General features: G+C 40.0%; 1 protein-coding gene across 3 annotated transcripts in view; it reads right to left on the minus strand.

The window, feature by feature from the left end:
- Positions 1–5434: 5434 nt before the first annotated feature.
- The window catches only part of PIEZO2 (piezo type mechanosensitive ion channel component 2), a 295169-nt gene continuing 281172 nt past the window's right edge, over positions 5435–19431 (minus strand). For 2 of the 3 annotated variants that reach the window (XM_039385318.1, XM_039385319.1), the window contains 8 exons: positions 18505–18652; positions 15853–16041; positions 15312–15404; positions 14083–14255; positions 12236–12352; positions 10244–10323; positions 8688–8871; positions 5435–7783 (listed from right to left, as the gene is read on the minus strand). In XM_039385318.1, the coding sequence (XP_039241252.1) occupies positions 7531–7783; positions 8688–8871; positions 10244–10323; positions 12236–12352; positions 14083–14255; positions 15312–15404; positions 15853–16041; positions 18505–18652 (1237 nt within the window). In that variant the 3' untranslated portion in view covers positions 5435–7530. The remainder of the gene's footprint in view (positions 7784–8687; positions 8872–10243; positions 10324–12235; positions 12353–14082; positions 14256–15311; positions 15405–15852; positions 16042–18504; positions 18653–19431) is intronic. The other variant, XM_027744595.2, reaches the window with a different exon arrangement.

Below are 19431 nucleotides of genomic sequence, written 5' to 3' on the forward strand. Positions count from 1 at the left end.
TGGGCTCATGATCTGGTGAGTCCAGAGCCTGGGCTGGGACAGGATTAGGATTTTCATTTCATGCATTTTGTTGGTCACAAGTATGAGGGGGGGGAAGCTGGTTTCCTTTTTACATGAATAATCCCCCAGCTATTCTTGAGCGAGGTAAGTCTGCAGGTCCCCTGATCATCAGTCATTCTCCAGCTAGTCTTCTCAATAGCAAAAGATTGTTTTCACTACATTTCTGCTTTAGTAACAGTTCTAAATATCAGTCAGTACAACTGGCCTTGAGAGGTGCTTGTCAGGCCAGGAGAGGCAACAAGAAGTGGTTGGTGGCCACTTGCATGGCTTTCTACTTGCGCAGCACATCCCTCACACAAATCTTGAAGCTATGTTATGAATGATTTCTCATACCATGAATTTTATCAACTTGAAATATGGGATTGAAGGAGTTTCTTCAATCATAGTAATCTCACTGAATGATTCTGAATATGTATTTCTCCTCCATCTCTTTTTGTGCTGTCCTACGTGTTTACCTTAACACTTAATGTGCCCCAAAAAACCTGTAGCCCATCAGCACAGTGGAGCAGGTCCGTACTGCGCTTGTAACTCCAGCTCCCTTGGCCACTAAACAGGGAATTTGCCTTTTCTGTTGCATGCTCACAGGTTGCTTTTCTTTTGCTTTCCCCAAGCTTTTAATAAAACATTAGATTTCCTCTGGTTTCCTTCCTCTCAAGAAAGAAACAGCAAAACCTGATCTAAAATAGCCCATATGCACCCAGAGTAGAAATGTTTCTTAAATATCACATGATGCCACACAGACCAACAGCAGTTTTATCTATTTATTCATATCTTTATATTAATTGCCTGGGGATTAAGCAATTTAGCAAATCAGGGAAAACTGCGAGAGCTTCGATTACACAAACAGCGGGACCTGAACCATTTGCCTTGTCCCGCATGCGAGTGGGATTTCTGGGATGCCTGGTGTTACAGCACTGGATGAGTTGTCCCTGCACTGACATACAAACTCACACCACTGTGTGCGTAAGCACACGCGGGTTTCTAAATAGTGCCAAGGAAAACAAACAGCAGCTGAAATCTGCTTCTCCTCTTGCTTTATGAAGTTATGTCTGGACTCTTGACGGGCAGAAAAAGAGAGTTAATGCATTCATAGGCTGGGAGAGAAAACCAGCAGGTTACTTTGTTCCCTACAGTCTGGGGATGATTCTGCTATCCTGTAGTAAAGGAAAACAGTAAAGAGATGAAAGGTTTTGTTTTGTCCCTTAGAATGGCTAAAGAGAAAGTAGTGGGCAATATAAATGCTGCATTTCAGGTACATGTCAATTTAAAACATGTCTTGGGAGCACAGTCTTGCTTTTGCTTGGAGAAGCCTGCCCAGCATTGCTCCTACCGTGAAACTCAATGAAAAATTCTTTAAGAAAAACCCTTTGATAAGTGAAGATAATTCATTGAAACTCCCGTTTCTTCTCTTTGCAGGCACTGATCACATAACACTAATGCTGACGTGTTACAGTGCAGAGGTATGTGAACACAGGCAATACTGTGGCTGGGAGCTGCTCCTGCCCCAACCTGGTCTCTGCCTCACCCCCTGGCACCAGGGCAGAGTCAGGCTGACACCAGGGCAAGTCCCGAGGGAGACATGGCTTTTTACCAAGGCTCACACCCTCGATCTAACTATTTGGTGAACTTCTTAGTTTTTAATGCGAGTACAAGCTGCTATTGAGACACCTCTTGGAGCCAAAGTCCAAATTCATTTGTGGCTGTGGCCGCAGGTGGAGGCTCCCTGCTGTGGGACCTGGGAAACCCATCCTGAATCCTCAGGCTGCTGAAATGTGAGCACTTTGACTTTGAGTGGTGCCTCTTTAAGCAATGTTACCAGATAATTGATGGGAATGGGAAATAACTAAAGCTTCAATACATATGACTTCAATTCCTTGGCCATACCATTTTCCTCACCTCTGAAAATACAGTCTGTTTGAAATAAGAGAAAATTTTTATTGAATTTGCAGTCAGTTCCCTGTCATCTTACAATCAGGCGGCAAAATGCCTACAGGCTTCACATGGGTGTCCCTGCTCTGCCTTGTCTATTAGTGCAGCGTCGGCTAGACAGGAATAAATGGCCTGTTTTAACCGCAATGATCACTGAGGGAAATCCAGGGTGATGTTCACCACTACTGCATGGTTGCTGTAGAGATTTTGTAGCCAAAACACAATTTTCACAATGTAGTGGAAAAGTGAAAGCTCGGTGCTGTAAGTCAGGCTTTCCAAACTTGAGGCTACAGAAAAATTGATCATCTTCCATTTAATGCCTGATGCTGTAGGAACCACCTGGGTTTGCTAGGAGAAGGGCAGTATGAGAACATGTTTCTGTCAATATGGTGCTGATCTTTTACCTCTCTGGCCAATGAGTGCTGCCTTTCACAGAGGCAAAGAATCACCTCACCTTTTACTGCACCAGAACATTAAGTTAAAAAAAGAGTAGCTGCTTCAGTTTAAGATGAGTTTGTGGGAAGGTGAGGAAACATTCAGCTCTGGCTCTTGTGCTTCTCCTCTGGCCACTTGGCTGTGTGTCCTTTTCCTATGCAGGAGTGAAACTGAGGCAGGCACTGCTGAGGGCTCCATCCTCAGGTAGAGCAATCAGCATTTATGCATTTAGTTTCAAGAGAGGATGGTAATTGGGGACACACAGGTGTGGTAACAGTTGACAGAGAATTATGGATTTTCTATCTTCTAATATGGGCTGCTGTGTAGGAGAAACATAAATGGGGTGTAGGGATGCGTCCCGAGAATGCAGAGGGAAGCATTCTGGGAGTTGAAGTCCCTGGACAGCATACTGGGCACATGAGCAGTGTGTGCTGTGCTGTCATTGGTCAGGTGGTCCTCCAGAGAGTTTATAAGGAGGCACTTTTCTTTTAAATAAACAGATTTGGCTACTTGCCAGCTAGCTGCCGGGTCGTGTCTTTTTATATTATATTAATATACAATAATGGGGCATAAAGAGAGCAGCCACAGGTGTGTGGTGTACAGCAAAGGTGATGGAAGCTGCAAGTACCCTCCAGAAACAGATCCCAGGGACAATCACACCTCTGGCACCTTACTTCATGTAAGAGAGCAGGCTTCTGTGCAGAAGAGTTCTGTGCAGAAGCAGTGAGGTTGGGTGGTTACTGTTGTCCTGATGCAGCACCTCAGTGATGTTTACTGAAACAAGCCTGTGCTTTCTAGGCAGCAGCAGCTCCCCTGGGAGCTCAAGTATTTTGGAGAGAGCATGAAGGAATCAGCTAAAATCACTTCACAGCCTCCTGTCTCTCATGGAAAGTGAAGCTCTTGCACAAAAGTGATGCCTGAGTGCTCAGGAGATGCTTCAAACACTTACTGGACTATTCAAACACTTAGTGGAGTATTCATGAAATTTGTGAAGGATTCACAATTGTAAGGGTGCCAGAATTAGACCTCATCAGACTTGGCCTCCTTCCTCCATGGACCTTGAAGAAAGGTCATGCCACTGTTTCCTGAAGAAGCGTGTCTTCTGCCAGCACCTGGAAAGCAGCATTCCTGCCAGCTAAATAGAGGAACTGTACTCTCTGGTAAATATGTGCCAAATTAATCACAGTCCTATTAAGAGGTGGTAACTACAGCAATCACAGTCTGACTGCCCGACCACCTCAGGGCTGATGAGAAGTTAAAGTGTGCTGTTAAGGGCACTGTCCAAATGCCTCTTAAACACTGACAGATTTGGACCTCCCTCAGAAGCCTATTCTAGTGTTTGACTACCCTCTCAGTAAAGAAATGCTTCCTAACATCCACTCTGAACCTGCTTGGATGAATGCAGCTTGGATGAATGCAGCTTTTAAACTGTAACTTCTATGTAAACACTAAAATATCAGTTCCTATAGGGAAAGTAAACCCACTGATGCTTATATAACAAAACTGATTTTATTTTATGGCTGTCTTTTCGTATGCAGGCTTATTCCATTGAAGAGCTGCTCCTCCATTGAACAAAAAAGGAAGGAATCCTAAAATCTGGGAAAATAACCACAAGGACCTATGTCATTTAAGTCTGACCTGGTAAGCTTCTAAATGGCCATTTAATCCCATCCATCCAATTCAGTTCATGTGTACAGGTAAGGGCTTATATTATCATCTTGTGAGCCACAATTTCTTGATTACAAGGGTGGAAGAGGGAAAACAGGAATTTCCCCTGGCAGTGCTTAGCTCTGAAAAATGGGACACAGGGGCTTACTAAAGTAGGTTTGATATGCGACATTGGGTCTGTAGTACCTGATGACTTTATTCTTACACTTTGGAGGTTATTGTCACAGCAGCCAATAAACTGTCTTTAGTAAGCTACAGTATCTCTGGCAGAATCCTAAAACCATGGCATAATTCAGGTTGGCTTCAGGAGGCTTCAGGTCAAACCTCTCATGCAAAGCATGGCCACTTAAAACAGGTTACTCCGTCAAGTTTTGAAAACCTTCAAGGCTGAACATCCCACAGTTTCTCTAGGAACTTGCTCCAGTGTTTGACTGCTCTCATGATAAAAACAGTTTTCTTCTCCCTTGTTGCAGCTTGTGTCTGTTGCCTCTTAAATCTATCATGCACCTCTGCAGAGCTTGGCTCTGCCTTTTCTATACCTCACCAATAAGCTCTCCCCTTGGACTCCTCCTTCTTAAGGTTGAACAAACCCTGATCCTGCAGCCCCTCCTCACATGTTGTGCCCTCCAGCTGCCTACCAGGCTCAGTCCAGTATGTCAGTATCTTTCTTGCACTGGAGACCCCAAACCTGCATGCAAGTCTCCAGATGTGGTCTCGCAAGTGCTGAATAGAGAGGATTTATAATTTCCCTTGACTTTCAGCTGTGCTCCTGTAAATAGAGCCCACTATCCTGTTGGTTTTCTTTGCCTCAAGAGTACACTGCTCATACACGTGCAATTCCATGCAATTCCCACCCGTGATACTGGCTCTTTTTATTGTAAAGCTGTCCCCAACCCACCTACCTAGTCTGAATTGCTGCAAGGAGTTAGTTTGTCTCAGAGGCAGGACTTTGCTGCATTTATCTTAGTTGGTGAAGTACCTGGCAGATAATTTCTCCAGCATCCTGAGATCTGCCTTTAAAGGAAGTTCTGCCCTCCCTGTAGCAACTGCCCACCCCATGTCCCAGGAGGGCAGCTGACATGCTATCACAAAACCTCCCCAGATCCAGGTTTGGCGAAATAAACTTGCTGAAAGTGCACTCTGTTATGTCCTCCAGGTTGTTAATAAACATGTTAGATGGTACTGGCCCCAGTACTGAGCACCTAGAGTGTGGGCTGCCAGTTTAACTTTATCTGGATAGCTGGTCAGAGGATTGTAATCAGCAGTACACTTCTCACCTGTTGTAGGTAGCTACCCAGTCCGTGTCAGCAGAGTTGTTTTTAAAAAAAAATAAATAAAAAACCCAACAGAAGAATCCTTTTATTTTCAAAGGTTGATCAATCCATGAAAGAAAGAGCAGCACATTTCTGCAAAGCCCAAAGAACTACAGCTCATTCCAAAGACATATTTTTTCTCACCAGAAAGGAAGTGCCTGTTAGAGAGAAGGAACCAGGAAGGGAGCCAGGACCAACTGTGACCAGTGTGGTTCTGCTGTCTGGTACCTTTAGAAATACATTACACCCTTCACACTTCTCCTTCCAGTGTTGCTTTCCTTAAAATCACTGAACACCCAGGTGAGGATCCATCTAAGCATAAAGGACATTTTAACATCCCTGGAGACCATGTCAGGGCTGCCCTTTATATTTTGATTTTCATTCACAGGACCTATAGAAGAAATGGAGTAAAACTCTCCAGGGGGAAATGCTGCCTGGCTGTATAAGCAGCCACCTTTCCATTACACTTTGGAGGAAATCTGGTTGTCTTCCAGTGAGTTCCAGTCACCAAATTATTTTATTGTTACAATATCATGAAGCGATTTTTATTTTGTGCGCTTCAAGGTGCTCAAAATGTTACTTTTCACAGTATAGAATGGATGAGACAGCATTTGTCATGGAAGCACTCAGCAGAGTATGTTTCAACTTCATTTAGTTGTGCTGTTTTATGAAGTTCTGCAGTACAATGTGCCAGCAAATTATGTTAATTTTAGTTTCTTTCTGGTGATTAACTAATCATTCATATAATAAATAGCAGCTAACTACAAGAAAGAGATTTATTTGTCACAGAGTTAGAAGAATGTCAAACTCTTCCCATTTCATGTAAAAAGGCAGAGGAAAAATACTTCTAAAATGACTTTGCAACATGTGCTTTATTTTAAGTCATTACTGAATCAAAACTACACAGCATACCTTTTTAACATACCCTACCCACTCAGTGATTTTTTTTTCTCAATATATTTTTAACATGGAATGAAACCTACACTGCAATTGTAAATTTTCATGCTACAATGTTCTCTAATGAGCCATTTGTGTCACTAAGAAGAGCAATTTACGAAAAAGGCCATTTTTCAAGCTCATATGTCTATAGTTGGGAACCTAAAAAAAAAACCCGTCTAGGATGTAAAAATGTGACTTGGAATATGTAAACATTTTCATATACCTGAAACACTGGAAGAAGAATATCAGCTAACAGCAAAACAACAGTTGCCTTACATCATTGAAATGGGAAAAAGCATGTCATGAGAAGCAGAGAGAAGCACACATTATTCAGTCTTTAAAGGGTTATAAGAAATGAAGTTGCTCATTAGGTCATTGAATTCACTTTCTTTTCTCATCTAATGGAAAGCAGTAACTTTTGAAGAGAATGGCCCAGCAGAACACCCCAATAATTCACCATAATTATTCTAGCCATTAGTTAGTCTTGACAAAGTGTCAAGTTTTCAGTTGCTTTTTTTCCTGAGAAAAGTCATTGATGTTTGGTGGAAATGTCTCCTGTGACTGTACAAATAAAATAAGGCATTTAAACAGATTGTTGCTTGTTTTCTTTTTGCTAACAGAGGCTTGTCCACAGTGTCCTTTGTACATCACAACCTCTGCTTTTCTACAAATGGGTATGGCTAGAATGTCTTCAGATCCCACTGCGGCCCTGGGTCTTGGGTGTCCTGAAGGCTAGTCAGTGTCCCATTACTGTAGCTTGAAAGTCAGTGATGTACAACAGCATATTGCACAATCCAAACTGTATGGCTCCAGAAAGGGTTAAGAAGGTACACTGGAGTCATCTGTGGATTCACTCCCTTCATTTCTTTTTAAGTTGTAATGGTCGTCTGGAAAATTAGCCAGACAAAGATGCAAACTTTTTGTTGATTAAATTACAAAGCAGTCCCCAGGTTGTAGAGGAGTGGCACATTAAAACCAACAAATCATTCAAACTTCCTCACTGTTGATCCTTATTCGAAAGGCAGCATGGATTCCTAAGGCCGTAGCTTCCAGGATTCCTTCAGTGAAAAATCATTGCTACCCAACTATAAAAGGCTTAGCTCTTAAGAGAATATTGTGCTTTTTTTTCTTTTTCCTTTAAAATTCAGATTAAATCAACTTGATTTGCAGTGTGACACCAAAGAGATCAATTAGTTTTTTCCCTAGTCCACTTGATCATGGTCTCTGGTGAGCGATACAGGAATATTAGTTTGGCGTACAGGTCTTCTTCTAGTTCCAGTTCTCCAGTCTCTCGCACTAAGAAAATGTCAGTACACAACTTCAAGATTCGGTCTACATTGGGTAGCTCCTCAAACATGATGGAGTGAGAGATCCCACTGAAAAATTCACGGACAAACTTTCCTATCACCAGGACAACTGAGGCGTATAGTCCCATAATGCTGAAAAGAAAGAAAGGAAGAGTTCAAATCATGCCTTGAAAAAGAGTCAGCCAAGTGTGAGGAAGCTCATCTACATGTCTAAGTGTAGTCTGTGAGCTGGGTGAACATTAACTTCTAATTAGGATTGTGCTTTTGCTGTGCTGCAGGATGAAGGAAAGTAAGGTCTTTCAAACATCACAGAAATATGGAAACATAAACAGCTGGGGCTGCTGACTTAAACAGTTTAACCCCAGTTCCTGATGGTCCCATGTCCTGTCTGCTACAGCTTGGAAGTCGCGACTCCTGCAACTTGGGAAATCTGACAACAGCTGGCTGCTAAAGGCAAATAATCTGTCAGGTTTCATATTTAATATTTTTTATTAAAATTACATATTACATATGTAACTGGTGACAAACTAACATTTACCTGTCTCCCCTTATAATCCTCCTATGGGGATTTCTCCAAAATTTTACCATAAGGATGTATCTCCTGAGAATGCACAGTCTCCTTCCTTCCTCTCTCTGTGGAGATGTATTTCATAACTGTTTCACACTCAGGGTCCTGGCTACAAGATTGGGAAGGTCGCCAAAACTGGGGAGAATTTGGGCAGAACCTGACCTGCAGCTAAGCTGACATCTTTTGAATTTTTTACTTCAATAGGAAATTGGTGTGAAGGGTGCTTCTGTTTTTATTCCCACTGGAGAGCAGTTACCAAGGGTGATACTATTCCTTACGAATATTAACCCTACTATAGATAATATTAGTAGACATTAACTCGAAAATCTCACAAAACTCCTTTTCAAAATGTTGTAACGTTCAAACACAAAAACAACAAAGAATTAACCTCCCCAAATCAGCAAATAAAGTCACCTCTACTTCTATCTCATGTACTTTATTTAATTTTATGTGAAGATTCCTTCTTACCCATAACCAGCCAAAAATCCAAGGCTTGGAGGACTGACTTTATCACTGAATATGATGAGCTCAAGACTATCTCCAGATGTTTTGAATGTTTTTCCAAGCTGATTCAAAACCCACCACTCACGAACTCCCTCACCAGACTCATTGTTTTTGACCAGGGAAACTGTGATATTTTTCCATTTGCAGTCTATTGAAAAAAAGAAGTGTTAAAATATGTACACAAAGAATTGTGGAAATCAACTACTTTGAGACAGATACTTCAAACATCTGCATAAGAAAATGACTGAGCAACGTAAAAGCAAAAGTTTTTTATAATTCTCCTAAAACCCATTTTTCATTATTTCTGTACAAAAGTATAAAATTTATAAAACCTAGACTTCTGTGTTCTTCCTTCTGCAAATCTCATCTGAATCTACATTAAATAAATAAAATATTTCATATCACCTACATTTTCTTCTGTACAACTGTCAAATCATTTTGGTATTTTCAGTCCAAAATGTCAGTAGCACTCATCATGTGTGCATTTCAGGCCTAAAGAAAGACATTTAGCCTGAGGGATAGCGGTCAGCTTCTAGATGTCAAAGTGAAACTACCACTGTAAATGATTTATGTCTCGATACAGAAGATGTTATTCCCTTATATCAAAAAAAAGCATACTATCCTGTTTTATGCATACTGATCACACAGACAGGAGGCAAACTCTGATCATCCTGAATGTACATTAGTAGTGTATACATTAAAGCCCTTCTGAAGAATGTCAAATTAAGGACCTGACTAATGACTCGTAAGCACTTGTAACTTATTGCTACTCATAGATTGATACTTGAGGTTCAGTCTCAAAAATAGTTTTTTCCAATTAATCTAATCACTGAACCTTGATAGTAATGTCCTACATACTATTCCTACTAGTACTCGTACTACTAATATACTCAAGCGCCAAATTTAACCTTTGTTGAGCAAATTGCTCTTTAATAAAGACTTGTTCCTACTCTTCTAATCCAACAGGTTTTTCATGTGTTATGTGCCCATGTGTTCATGTATTCTGTTTGTCTGTGAGTACCTGTATGCATTCTGACTCTGAAATTCAATGATTTATCTATCTAAACTGGGTTCTTTGCACCAATAAGAAAGGAAGAGCTTAAAAAAATCAAAATTATGCAGTGTCAGTATTTAAGTTGAGGAGCTACATTTGCAGACATGCAATGCTACTGACTGTTCATAGTAAGGTGTTAGGGAGATGCAGAGAAGTGAAACTTCTGATCACTTAGAAAACAAAGGAAAACAGTTCCTAAAGCAGAATTGAAGTAAAGGAGACGGACTTCATCCTTAGAGTCCTCACTGTTAAATACAAAGCTATTGTATACCTGTACATCCAAATGTATTTTCTGTCTTATACTGTATTACCTTATCTTGCCTCAATCTTGTGGGCACCAAGTAGAAACCATTGTAAGTGCATTTCAGACTGAGGCACCTTGTAACATCTCAGTGAATGTACAAATGTGAGTGTTGTGTTGCACTTCTTTCAACCATATTCTGTTTTTCATGGTCTGCACACATACCTTTCAATAGCTGCTTTATGGGTTTTGCCAGAGAATCACTAGGAGCCTTGATGTAGTAGGGATATACTTCCTCTAATGTTCTGAAAAAAAATGAGAAAGCAAATATTTCATATTTTTATACGTCTAAAATCATTTAGAAATACCTAACAGGGCTATACGCAGTTCCCAGTAATTCTTGGCTCAAGCTATGACTTTATAGTGTTCAGATGTCACATCTGAAAGTTAGCTGGATTTATGGGCAATGTTTTGTCAGAACTTCAGCAGGGAGCTCCATCCATAATGTCACCATTCATACACTATGAATTCCACACACCTGAGGCATGCGTGTTTGCAAGGAATGTAGGCTTTATATTTTGTTTCCCTTTTTAACAAAGCTGCTTTTATGGTCAGCTATAATGTCATAAAGAAAGGCAGTAGTAAACAAGCTAGAAAAATATTTAGCTAGAAAAATATTTGGTGAGAACAGTTATTACTTCAGAATTGCAAAATATTTCGATAGTAACACCTGAAAAGAGTGAGAATTTTTCCAGAATCTTTAATTGGGAAATATTTTCACAGTTTTTAGGAGGATTTCAAACTTAAAAAGAAAGATGTTTGTAAAAGTTCTTCCACTGGACTCAAAATCAAATCATCTTAAGTCAGAATAAATTACCAGCATCTAGAGGGAGAGACATTTCATTAAAAGCAGAGATTCTGCCCAACTTTTTCCTCAAATGGTTGAAAAATTCTAGGGAAGCAGAGCTCTCAGGGAAGTCCTGTGACACTTGCCTCCAGCAGGTCCAAAAAAAAGGTAAGAGCTCAGCAGCTAAGTTGTCCCTGTAGGGGTGGTAACAGAAAGCTCCATGCTGAATAGCTGCAACAATTGTTTTTCTTTTATGATCAGGTAAAAAAAGCCTAAATCAACAATATTAAGGCAATATATTTGCAAGACAGGCAAATGCAGGTATATCTTCTATGTCACTGTTTGCCTCCTACAAAGGGAAAATTATAAACAAATTACCTCTTCCTACAAATGAGAAAAATCTATCCTCCATGGCTGTACATCACCTTAGGAAATATTCCTGCATCCTCATACAGCAGAAAAGTAAAAGAGGCATAAAATACTTTTAAATGCAATGATCAGATGTGCAACAGCAGTCTGTTTGGATGTACAAGTGTGTGGGGAGGTGCAGAAAAAGAACTGTGCACAGAAAAGGCAAATCTAATTCCTACCTACTAACAGATAAGAACCTCTCAGATTTTTCACAATCCCAGTTGGCCTCATTTTAAACTTTTCAACTCTGGTAGCCACAAATCAGATTAGGTGGCCTTCAGGGATGATGTGCTGGCTTAGCAGTACTTAGAGACTACTGCTGTAAAGTAATCCCCAGTGAGCCGGCGGAAGAGGAAGAGCCAGACTCTTTTCCAGTCTGGAAGGAGGCACCACTGCTGTTAATGCTATAAGGCTATATCCATAGAATAATGTTTAATATTCATATTAGGACCATGCCTTGTGAATTTCCATCACAGGAAAGATCTAATGTCAGAAATGACTGCAGATGTTACCCTTTGACCGCAGTGATTTAACACTTCCTTGCCAATCTCACACTATTCAAAAATAACAATGTGAAATACAGTCTGGATGGTTATTTAAAACAAAAAAATCCTCAATACAACATCCTCAGATCAAGTTGAACGGAAGTAACGCAAAGGCAAGCTGAACTATAAATATACTGCAGTGAACTTGTGTTTATCCAATAAATCAAAGAAAAGTTGCTAATAGCTTCACCATGCTTGTTGGTGATGATCCAGTGTTTGTGGTCTTCTCAGCCTACATTTATAATAGAAAGCAAGCTTTTACCTTTAATACTGCTATTATTTGACTTCAGTGCTGTTGGCCTCTGTTATTAGAGGGGGCAGACAAATGAAACAGTTGGACAAGCTTGACCTTCTTAGGAAATCAGGCTTCAAAAGGGAAAGTTTGCATATAAATAGGCAAAGAAAATAACTTACACCTTTTCCAGTTTCTTTCCAGACATCATTGTAGCAATATCTGTTCTGGTTTTGTTTTGTAGTTTAAAGGTAAGTTTATCTGACGCTATTTCAGCTTTGGCTCCAAGGGTGAGATTTCTGTTGTAAGTAAAAGGGAAGACACACTGTCAGCCTACAATGCGAGCATAACCTAAGCACTTTTTGCTGAATGCAAGAGCTAGTTGTCTAACTAGTCAGCACTGACCCTGGCTAACCTAGTCTTTGATAAAGCAAGCATCATGCGACCTGTACCTGAGATGGTGTGGTTTTTTTCACAGAGGATATGTAGCAGCCTTAAAGGTTTGTTTTTCCAACTGACTATGCCTTTGTATACAGGACAATAATGACAAATTAGTATAATTTTGCTCTCACTTTAGGCAATGGGACTGTTCAGTGTCAGGACAGCTAAGGATGTTGCAGTCAGCTACAGCTTCCCAAAACACCACCTCAACCCTGCAGAAACTTGTCTAACAGACTGATAGGACCTCCATGCCTCCCCCTCAGGCTTCACACCAACTGCAGAACACGACTGGTGCAGGATCAGCTTTCGCACAATGCCTTATGCCATGTCCTGTGGTCCAAGTGTGGCAGCTGGGTAAGGCTGGGGGCTGGGAGGACTGCACAGAAACATTACCAGCAGATGCTGTGCAAAGGCAAACAATGTGTGACACAACAGGCTTATCTTACTGCTGCTTGTGGTCTCCTTGCCTAGATGAAAGACAGCATTTAAGTAGAAGGTCACTGTGGTAAGTCTTTAACATTTTCAGTTATTCATGGTCACAATGTAATCCACAAGATATAATCTGAGGGTGAAAAAGGTCTCTTTCAACTAGTGTATGAATGCTTGTAGTTATGAAAGCATATGGGCAAACTGAGTAGCAGTATTAAAAAATAATATAAGGCTCAGAAATGATGGAGTGGAGTAATTCACTAGCTAATACTCAATGCTTCCAGGAAAATGAGGGGTCAAATAAAGTTAAATTAAGGATGCAGATTCATTACTATTTTTGACTGTGGAAAGACTGACCCAGCAAGTTCAGAGCTCCCACAGTGATTCAGCTGACCTGCTTCTTGTGCATAGTCTTTTGTTATAACAATCCAGCTTCTACTTCCAACAAAACACGTAGATACCAGGGCTGCAAAGGAACTTAATTTCCACAAAGTGATGACTTCAGTTTAATCCAGCAGTCTACAGGAACCCCAGCTGGCAGACAGTAGTGAACAAATGACCTTGGTGACTGGGTGTGGTCCAGCCTGTGTGCAACGACTTTATTTTTTAGGCTGTATCTTTCAAAAACTTCATTGTAAAGTATAGTTCACTGAGGCCAAAGGAATTACAAGTAAACAGGCAAAGGGATCTGTGCCATTGTTATGTTATTTGCATATAAAAATAGTTTGTCAATTCCAGACTCCCTTAAAAAGAGGACCAAGCAGTTCTGTTTCTATTTCCTCATAGGCTTTATGCCTTAACTAGGTCTGAGTATTCAATTTCCATAAATGATAACAAGACTTTTGTTAGGGCAGTTTATTTGAACATCTCCATGTAAAACTGGCTAAAATTTTCTTACTCTTCCTTTCCCTCAAGTCCCATTGAAAACTCTATCATGCCATTTTAAAGAATCTACTTGGAAGTGGCTCCACTTCTCTATTTTTGAGAACTGCAGGCAATAAATGTTTCCCTGAGCAACAAAAGTGACTTCTCTCTGTCTCCCTCACACTTACAGATTTTTGCTCTGCAGTACAATAGAATTTGCTGAAAAACTAAACCAAAAATGCAGCATGGAACTGTTCTACTGAGGAAATGCTTGGCAAACAGCCTTTTTAATTACCTCTGAATGGTCCACGAAAGAACTACAGTGAACTCAGATGAAAAATCCCGCAGTCCTTCTATCATTTTCTGTCTACTGGGAGGGCTGATGGTCCATAAAGAATTTGAATTTCCCTCTAGATCTGCTAAAGTTATATCTTCTTTTCCATAGCCCTCTAGAAACTGCAAGGCAGCCTGTAGGTGCAGAAAAGGAAAATAAAATTTCAGAGCAGTGATATCCACAAGACACAGAAGCATGTCTCCCAGTCAGACAGAACTGTAAATGTTTGATTAACTGTAAGTGCAGGGGTGTGCACTGATTGCCTTCCTCAGGTACCAATTGGGGCTCTAGATATACCCAAGCTAAGAAGGCAAAACAAAAGTGGCCTTGCTGTTTGATGGCCATGAAGGCCAAAGTAAGCCTGAAAGTTCAGGAAGTAAACTCTGTAGAGTGTTTAAACTTGAGTTAAAATTTTACTCTGTCTTCTGTTGAGTATCTTTCTGCATAGAAAGATGTCTGCAAAGGATAAAGCAACTTGAAACTCGTAACTTTGAAATGGATCAAGGTTACAATATTAATGCAGTCATACATGGGCTATTTGGTAGGATCTAAGATCAAAACCTATTAATTCTTGAATGGGGTAGTAGCAAGCACTTCTTTTAAATCTATAATTTCTACTAATTACTAGTCTTTTTCTTGTAGAAACTTGTGAAAACTTTATGCATATTGCTTCATGAAATACTGAGAGTTTGCTTAAATGGTTGTTTTGACATTTTAATGTCAAAATATTTCTAGCCCATGCACACTTTCTTTTGACAGCACCACCTCTCCTCATCAGGAGGTGAAAGATGTGTGTGCTATAGGAAGGACCATGGGGCTTAAAGGGCCAACACTGTTATGTCCCCACAGCACATTTGTTTTGGCAGTACACAAACAGCATCATGTCTCCTAAAGGTTTGCGTCATTTAGAAGAGAGGTTTTTATTCAGAGAACAGGACAACTAAGGTTTCTGTCTTCCATGATTTTGTGGAAAGATGTCTAGATTAATGGTGGCTTGCCTGACCATAACTCAGCTCAGTCCTGACAAATGATTTGTGTGAACCTTTATTCATTCTACTCTTTGTGAAAATATCTTCCAATTGATGACAGCACTGCTTACCACTCATAACTACACAAACAAAACTCACAAAAGGCCTCCATGGAAACATGTACACATTTTTAAGTAATGAGGTATTTTACATTTCACTTACAGTGTTACCCCTATAGCCTGCCAGAAGCATATTGAAACGGGTCTGATTGAAATCCTCGAGCTGACTCTGTTGAGCACTCATTGTGAAAATAGGCTGGGAAACAAAAGAACACACACTTGTCACATTTACTTCACATTGCTGCTACATACACAGTATAGCATCTTATGCATTACAGCCCAAGACAATTATGGCACTCAATTCGACAGAAGATTATAATTTCATTCCACTGAGATGCAAGCTACCTCCAATTATCTTGTATTTACCACGTGGACCTGTAGGCAGTTATCTGAGTGTATCTGATGTAGGATAATTTATTTGGATTCCACTGCTAGTAGATTATGGTTTTAACTCGAAAGTGAAGATAGTATATTACATCAGTGATAAAATAACATGTTTTTAAACCCAAAAGGGATAATTTGTGGAAGTTTGCCTGATACCTTGCATAAGGCAGGAGAGTTCAATTCAACGAAGGGAAGAAGAATAGTACAGGAAATACAGTGCAAAAACCAGAATTAACTTTTAGTGTGTCTTCTTTTTTTACCTGATAACCTCCTAGAGTTATTGTGATTGATACATCTAGAGGCTTGTTGGTGATGCCTGCAACAGATTTGATTAAAGACATGAAGAGCAGTGGGAACCAGACAATACAAATCAGCAAGACGATAATCATGCCACCCATTCCATACTTCACAACTTTCTTTTTCTTCTGGCCTCTTGGTTGGGGATATCTCTGCAAAAGCAAACAGCAATATGGTAATGTCTCTTCTATCAGAGGTACACTTCATATGATTTGATTAGTAAATATATAACGATATTAAGGCTTCCCATCTTTTGTGGTAATTTGCTACCCATTGCCAGGCCAGTTATTCTGAGATTTTTTTTTAGCCAAGCCTGCACAGACACTTAATTTCTGGTGACAACAGAGAAAAGTGACAAATTAACCCATATCAGGTGTGTGTTCAGTGTGACAAATACTGGGATTTTGATTCTTCACAACGATAAAGAAGGAAGAAATTGCTAGGATAATTTGAATTTTTTTGTCTGAATGAGTGCAAACATGAACTCACATGAACAAAATATAAAATAATAGCAGCAACAGTGATACAACATTTTGTTCCAAAAACTGCTATTGTGATTGACCCACTTTCTTGTATATAGCCTTCCAAAAAGTTTTATCTCAAAGCTCCTTAAGGCAGTTCCTCTCATAGATCTCGAAATGCTGCAAACCATATATCAAAGTTGGGGGAGCAGGAAAATTGTTTGCCAGCAACTGACATACACAATCAGTAGAAATGTCTGATATTGCACTACCTCCACATTCATTTCATACTTCACTTACAGTATTTCCAAGAGTTGTTCACAGGCTTTATCCAATCTGTTTCTAGTGAATCTGACACCAACTGCATTTAAATAATGTTTACAGTTTTGTTGTTGTCCCTAGAATATTGATACTGCTGATGTAACATCCTTCCCTTTCTTAGTTTTTGAGACCAAAAGTGACTTTGCTTTTCTTCTCCTTTCAAAGCAGATCACATGGTATGTCTGTTTTCCCTTGCCCATAATGCCGTCCCTCTGTTATTTGCCTCATGACTGAATACCTTAGTACCTTCACCATCCTGTAAAATGCCTTACCATCACTGTAATTTATTTTGGTGTATTCTCTTATAAGGATTTAACTATGTAGTGTTTAGGAGTCTGTCTTTCCTGCACTGCATACTGCACGTGTAAAATAGAGATGCATTTTGCATTATATTGCTCTGTACCGCAAACACACGCCAGGAATACGGCTTTCAGGAAATTGTTCTTGCTTTACAACATGAATCCATAAAGCCCTATGAGAACATTAAATTCGTAATACAATGCTATATTTAAAACAAATTAGTTACTTTTCGAAGCAGTGTATCAAGTAATTTGTCCTATGCTACAGAATACTCTTTTCATTAAAATATCGTATCAAGATCAGCGGGGGTATATTATTTGTCTGTAAGAGATTAGTTCAGGCACTTTTAATGACATTACAGAACACCTCAGAGAGACTCTAACAGTTAAAGTACTTAAGCATACCACTCAATGTGTAAGAGACAGAGAGAACTAAAGTACCTTGAACAACATGTAAAGTCATGGTTAGATATTTTGCTACATGGCATTAGCACACACATTCTAGCTTAGACATGGAAATTTTCCCATGTCAGCTCTCTGCTACATATAATGCACATGATCCTGTTGTGGTATAAAAAACCACAGTGAGATGGACAGTCAAAGTAGAACTGGATTATTATTTCTCTGACCACTGAAGTTCTTCGGAACTTCTTCCATTCATGGCAGTAGTGGGAGTCACAGAGAAAAAGCCTATATACAAGATTTGTGTGCTCTTTAGCTCTGAGTTAATCTAAGTGACATACTTGGAAAGTAATTGCCATTAAGAGACAGGATTATAATAAAAGTAGAAATACGTCAGTAACACTTAAAAATAAATCCATTTCAATGCAGATGTAGAATTTCTGACTGGTTTGGTCACTCTTAAAATAATGCTTAATTTCTATTTCAAATTGGCAAAATAAGCAAGCATATGGTTGCAATCTTTATAGCGGTTATAAGGAATCCAGAATTTACAAGTTTAATTTGAACTGAAGCTTAAATGATTTAAAGAGACTGAAATTTCAGTCAGACAAATGGTGGGTTTATCTGGCCTACAGTTCGGTTCTGGATGTGCAGGGACTCTCCTGAGACAGAGGAGCCAGCTGAGTTCCCTCTACAGTTACATGAACCTGATGTCCCTGGGACCTACAGGGACATGGACACGAACTTTTCCTTCTACTGACCTTTCTCTTCAGCTACAGTTTCCCTGCTACTGCTGGTAACTTATCTAGTTGTGTGTGAGACTGTGTGAATACCAGCCCTGAAACCCAGGCATGCAATTAAGCCAGGAGGCACATGCTTGTGGAGTTCATGATAATGGTGGAAAAATAAGCTAGGCACAAAAGAGAAGACATTTGAAATTTCACTCCACCTGACTGCCAACTACCATAAACCACCGAAGAGTCTGAATATTTCTGAACATAAGCACGAGGTGTATCTTCTAACAAACTGGTTTTATGGTGGATTTCCCAATCATTTAGGGAGCCATGATTATTTCTCTAAATTTCTGCAAGGGGGAGAGGAGGCCTGGATCACTTATATGGGGCTTCCTTACTTTTTCTGACTCTCGCCAACACTTCAGGATGAATATATGGGCATAGATATCTTCAACACAGATCCAGCTGGAAAGACTGAGAGTGGTATCGGTCCAAACCCAGTCCATTACTGCTCTCAGCTCAGTCAAAAACGGAACTAGGCGGAACCTGCAGGGAGATCACAGCAAATAACTCATCAGAAACAGAGGGATCACACTGAACAAGCACGGCATGTGTATATATGATGAGAGGGAGAATTAAGACAATATTAAAAGATCTTACGGGGAGATTTTGTAAATACGAATACAATCATATCCTGAAATTGCATGGCTAGTACAGATCTGCTGTTGCTCATGTTCTTCTAGATCTCCTTGTCAGGCCATAAATATGCTTTTGCATCATTATGCCCAGTAATTGCGATCGAGCCATTGATGGAATAGTAAAAGGCTTTCCTGTATCCCTAAATTCCTCTGACCTGGGAGTGGAGACCATGTTTTCCGCAGGACGGTGGGAATTTGTTTTATAGCTCCTTACACCAAGTGGTGCATGGCACCTTTGCAGTAGGTGGGCAGTCCTCAGTTGTGTATGGAACTGGGCTTTTTAAATCTTAAGCAGCAGAAGAATGTAGGCTAACAGGAAATCAATATACATGTAACACTTTTCTGATCAGCCAGGTCACAAAGAGCATTTCATGTGAGGAAAGCTTTCTTCTGTAACTTTTCCTACTGGAATGCACTAAGCCCATACTGCAAATATTGTGAAAATGCTGAAATTATTCCAGTTTTTCTGTGGAATACATATATGCTTTGAACTAGCTTAATCACAAGATCATTGTAACAGTCTAAGTGGAGCGTGAAGTAAGGCTCTGTAAGACCACCTCCACTCCAAGCAATGCCTGTTACTTGCACTAGCACTCCTAACTCCTGAAGAGTTTCAAATGTGCAGCA

This window comes from Pipra filicauda, unplaced genomic scaffold (genome assembly GCF_003945595.2).
Source record: "Pipra filicauda isolate LSUMZ 115617 unplaced genomic scaffold, ASM394559v2 scaffold402_size659489_pilon, whole genome shotgun sequence".
Taxonomy (NCBI): Eukaryota; Metazoa; Chordata; class Aves; order Passeriformes; family Pipridae; genus Pipra; species Pipra filicauda.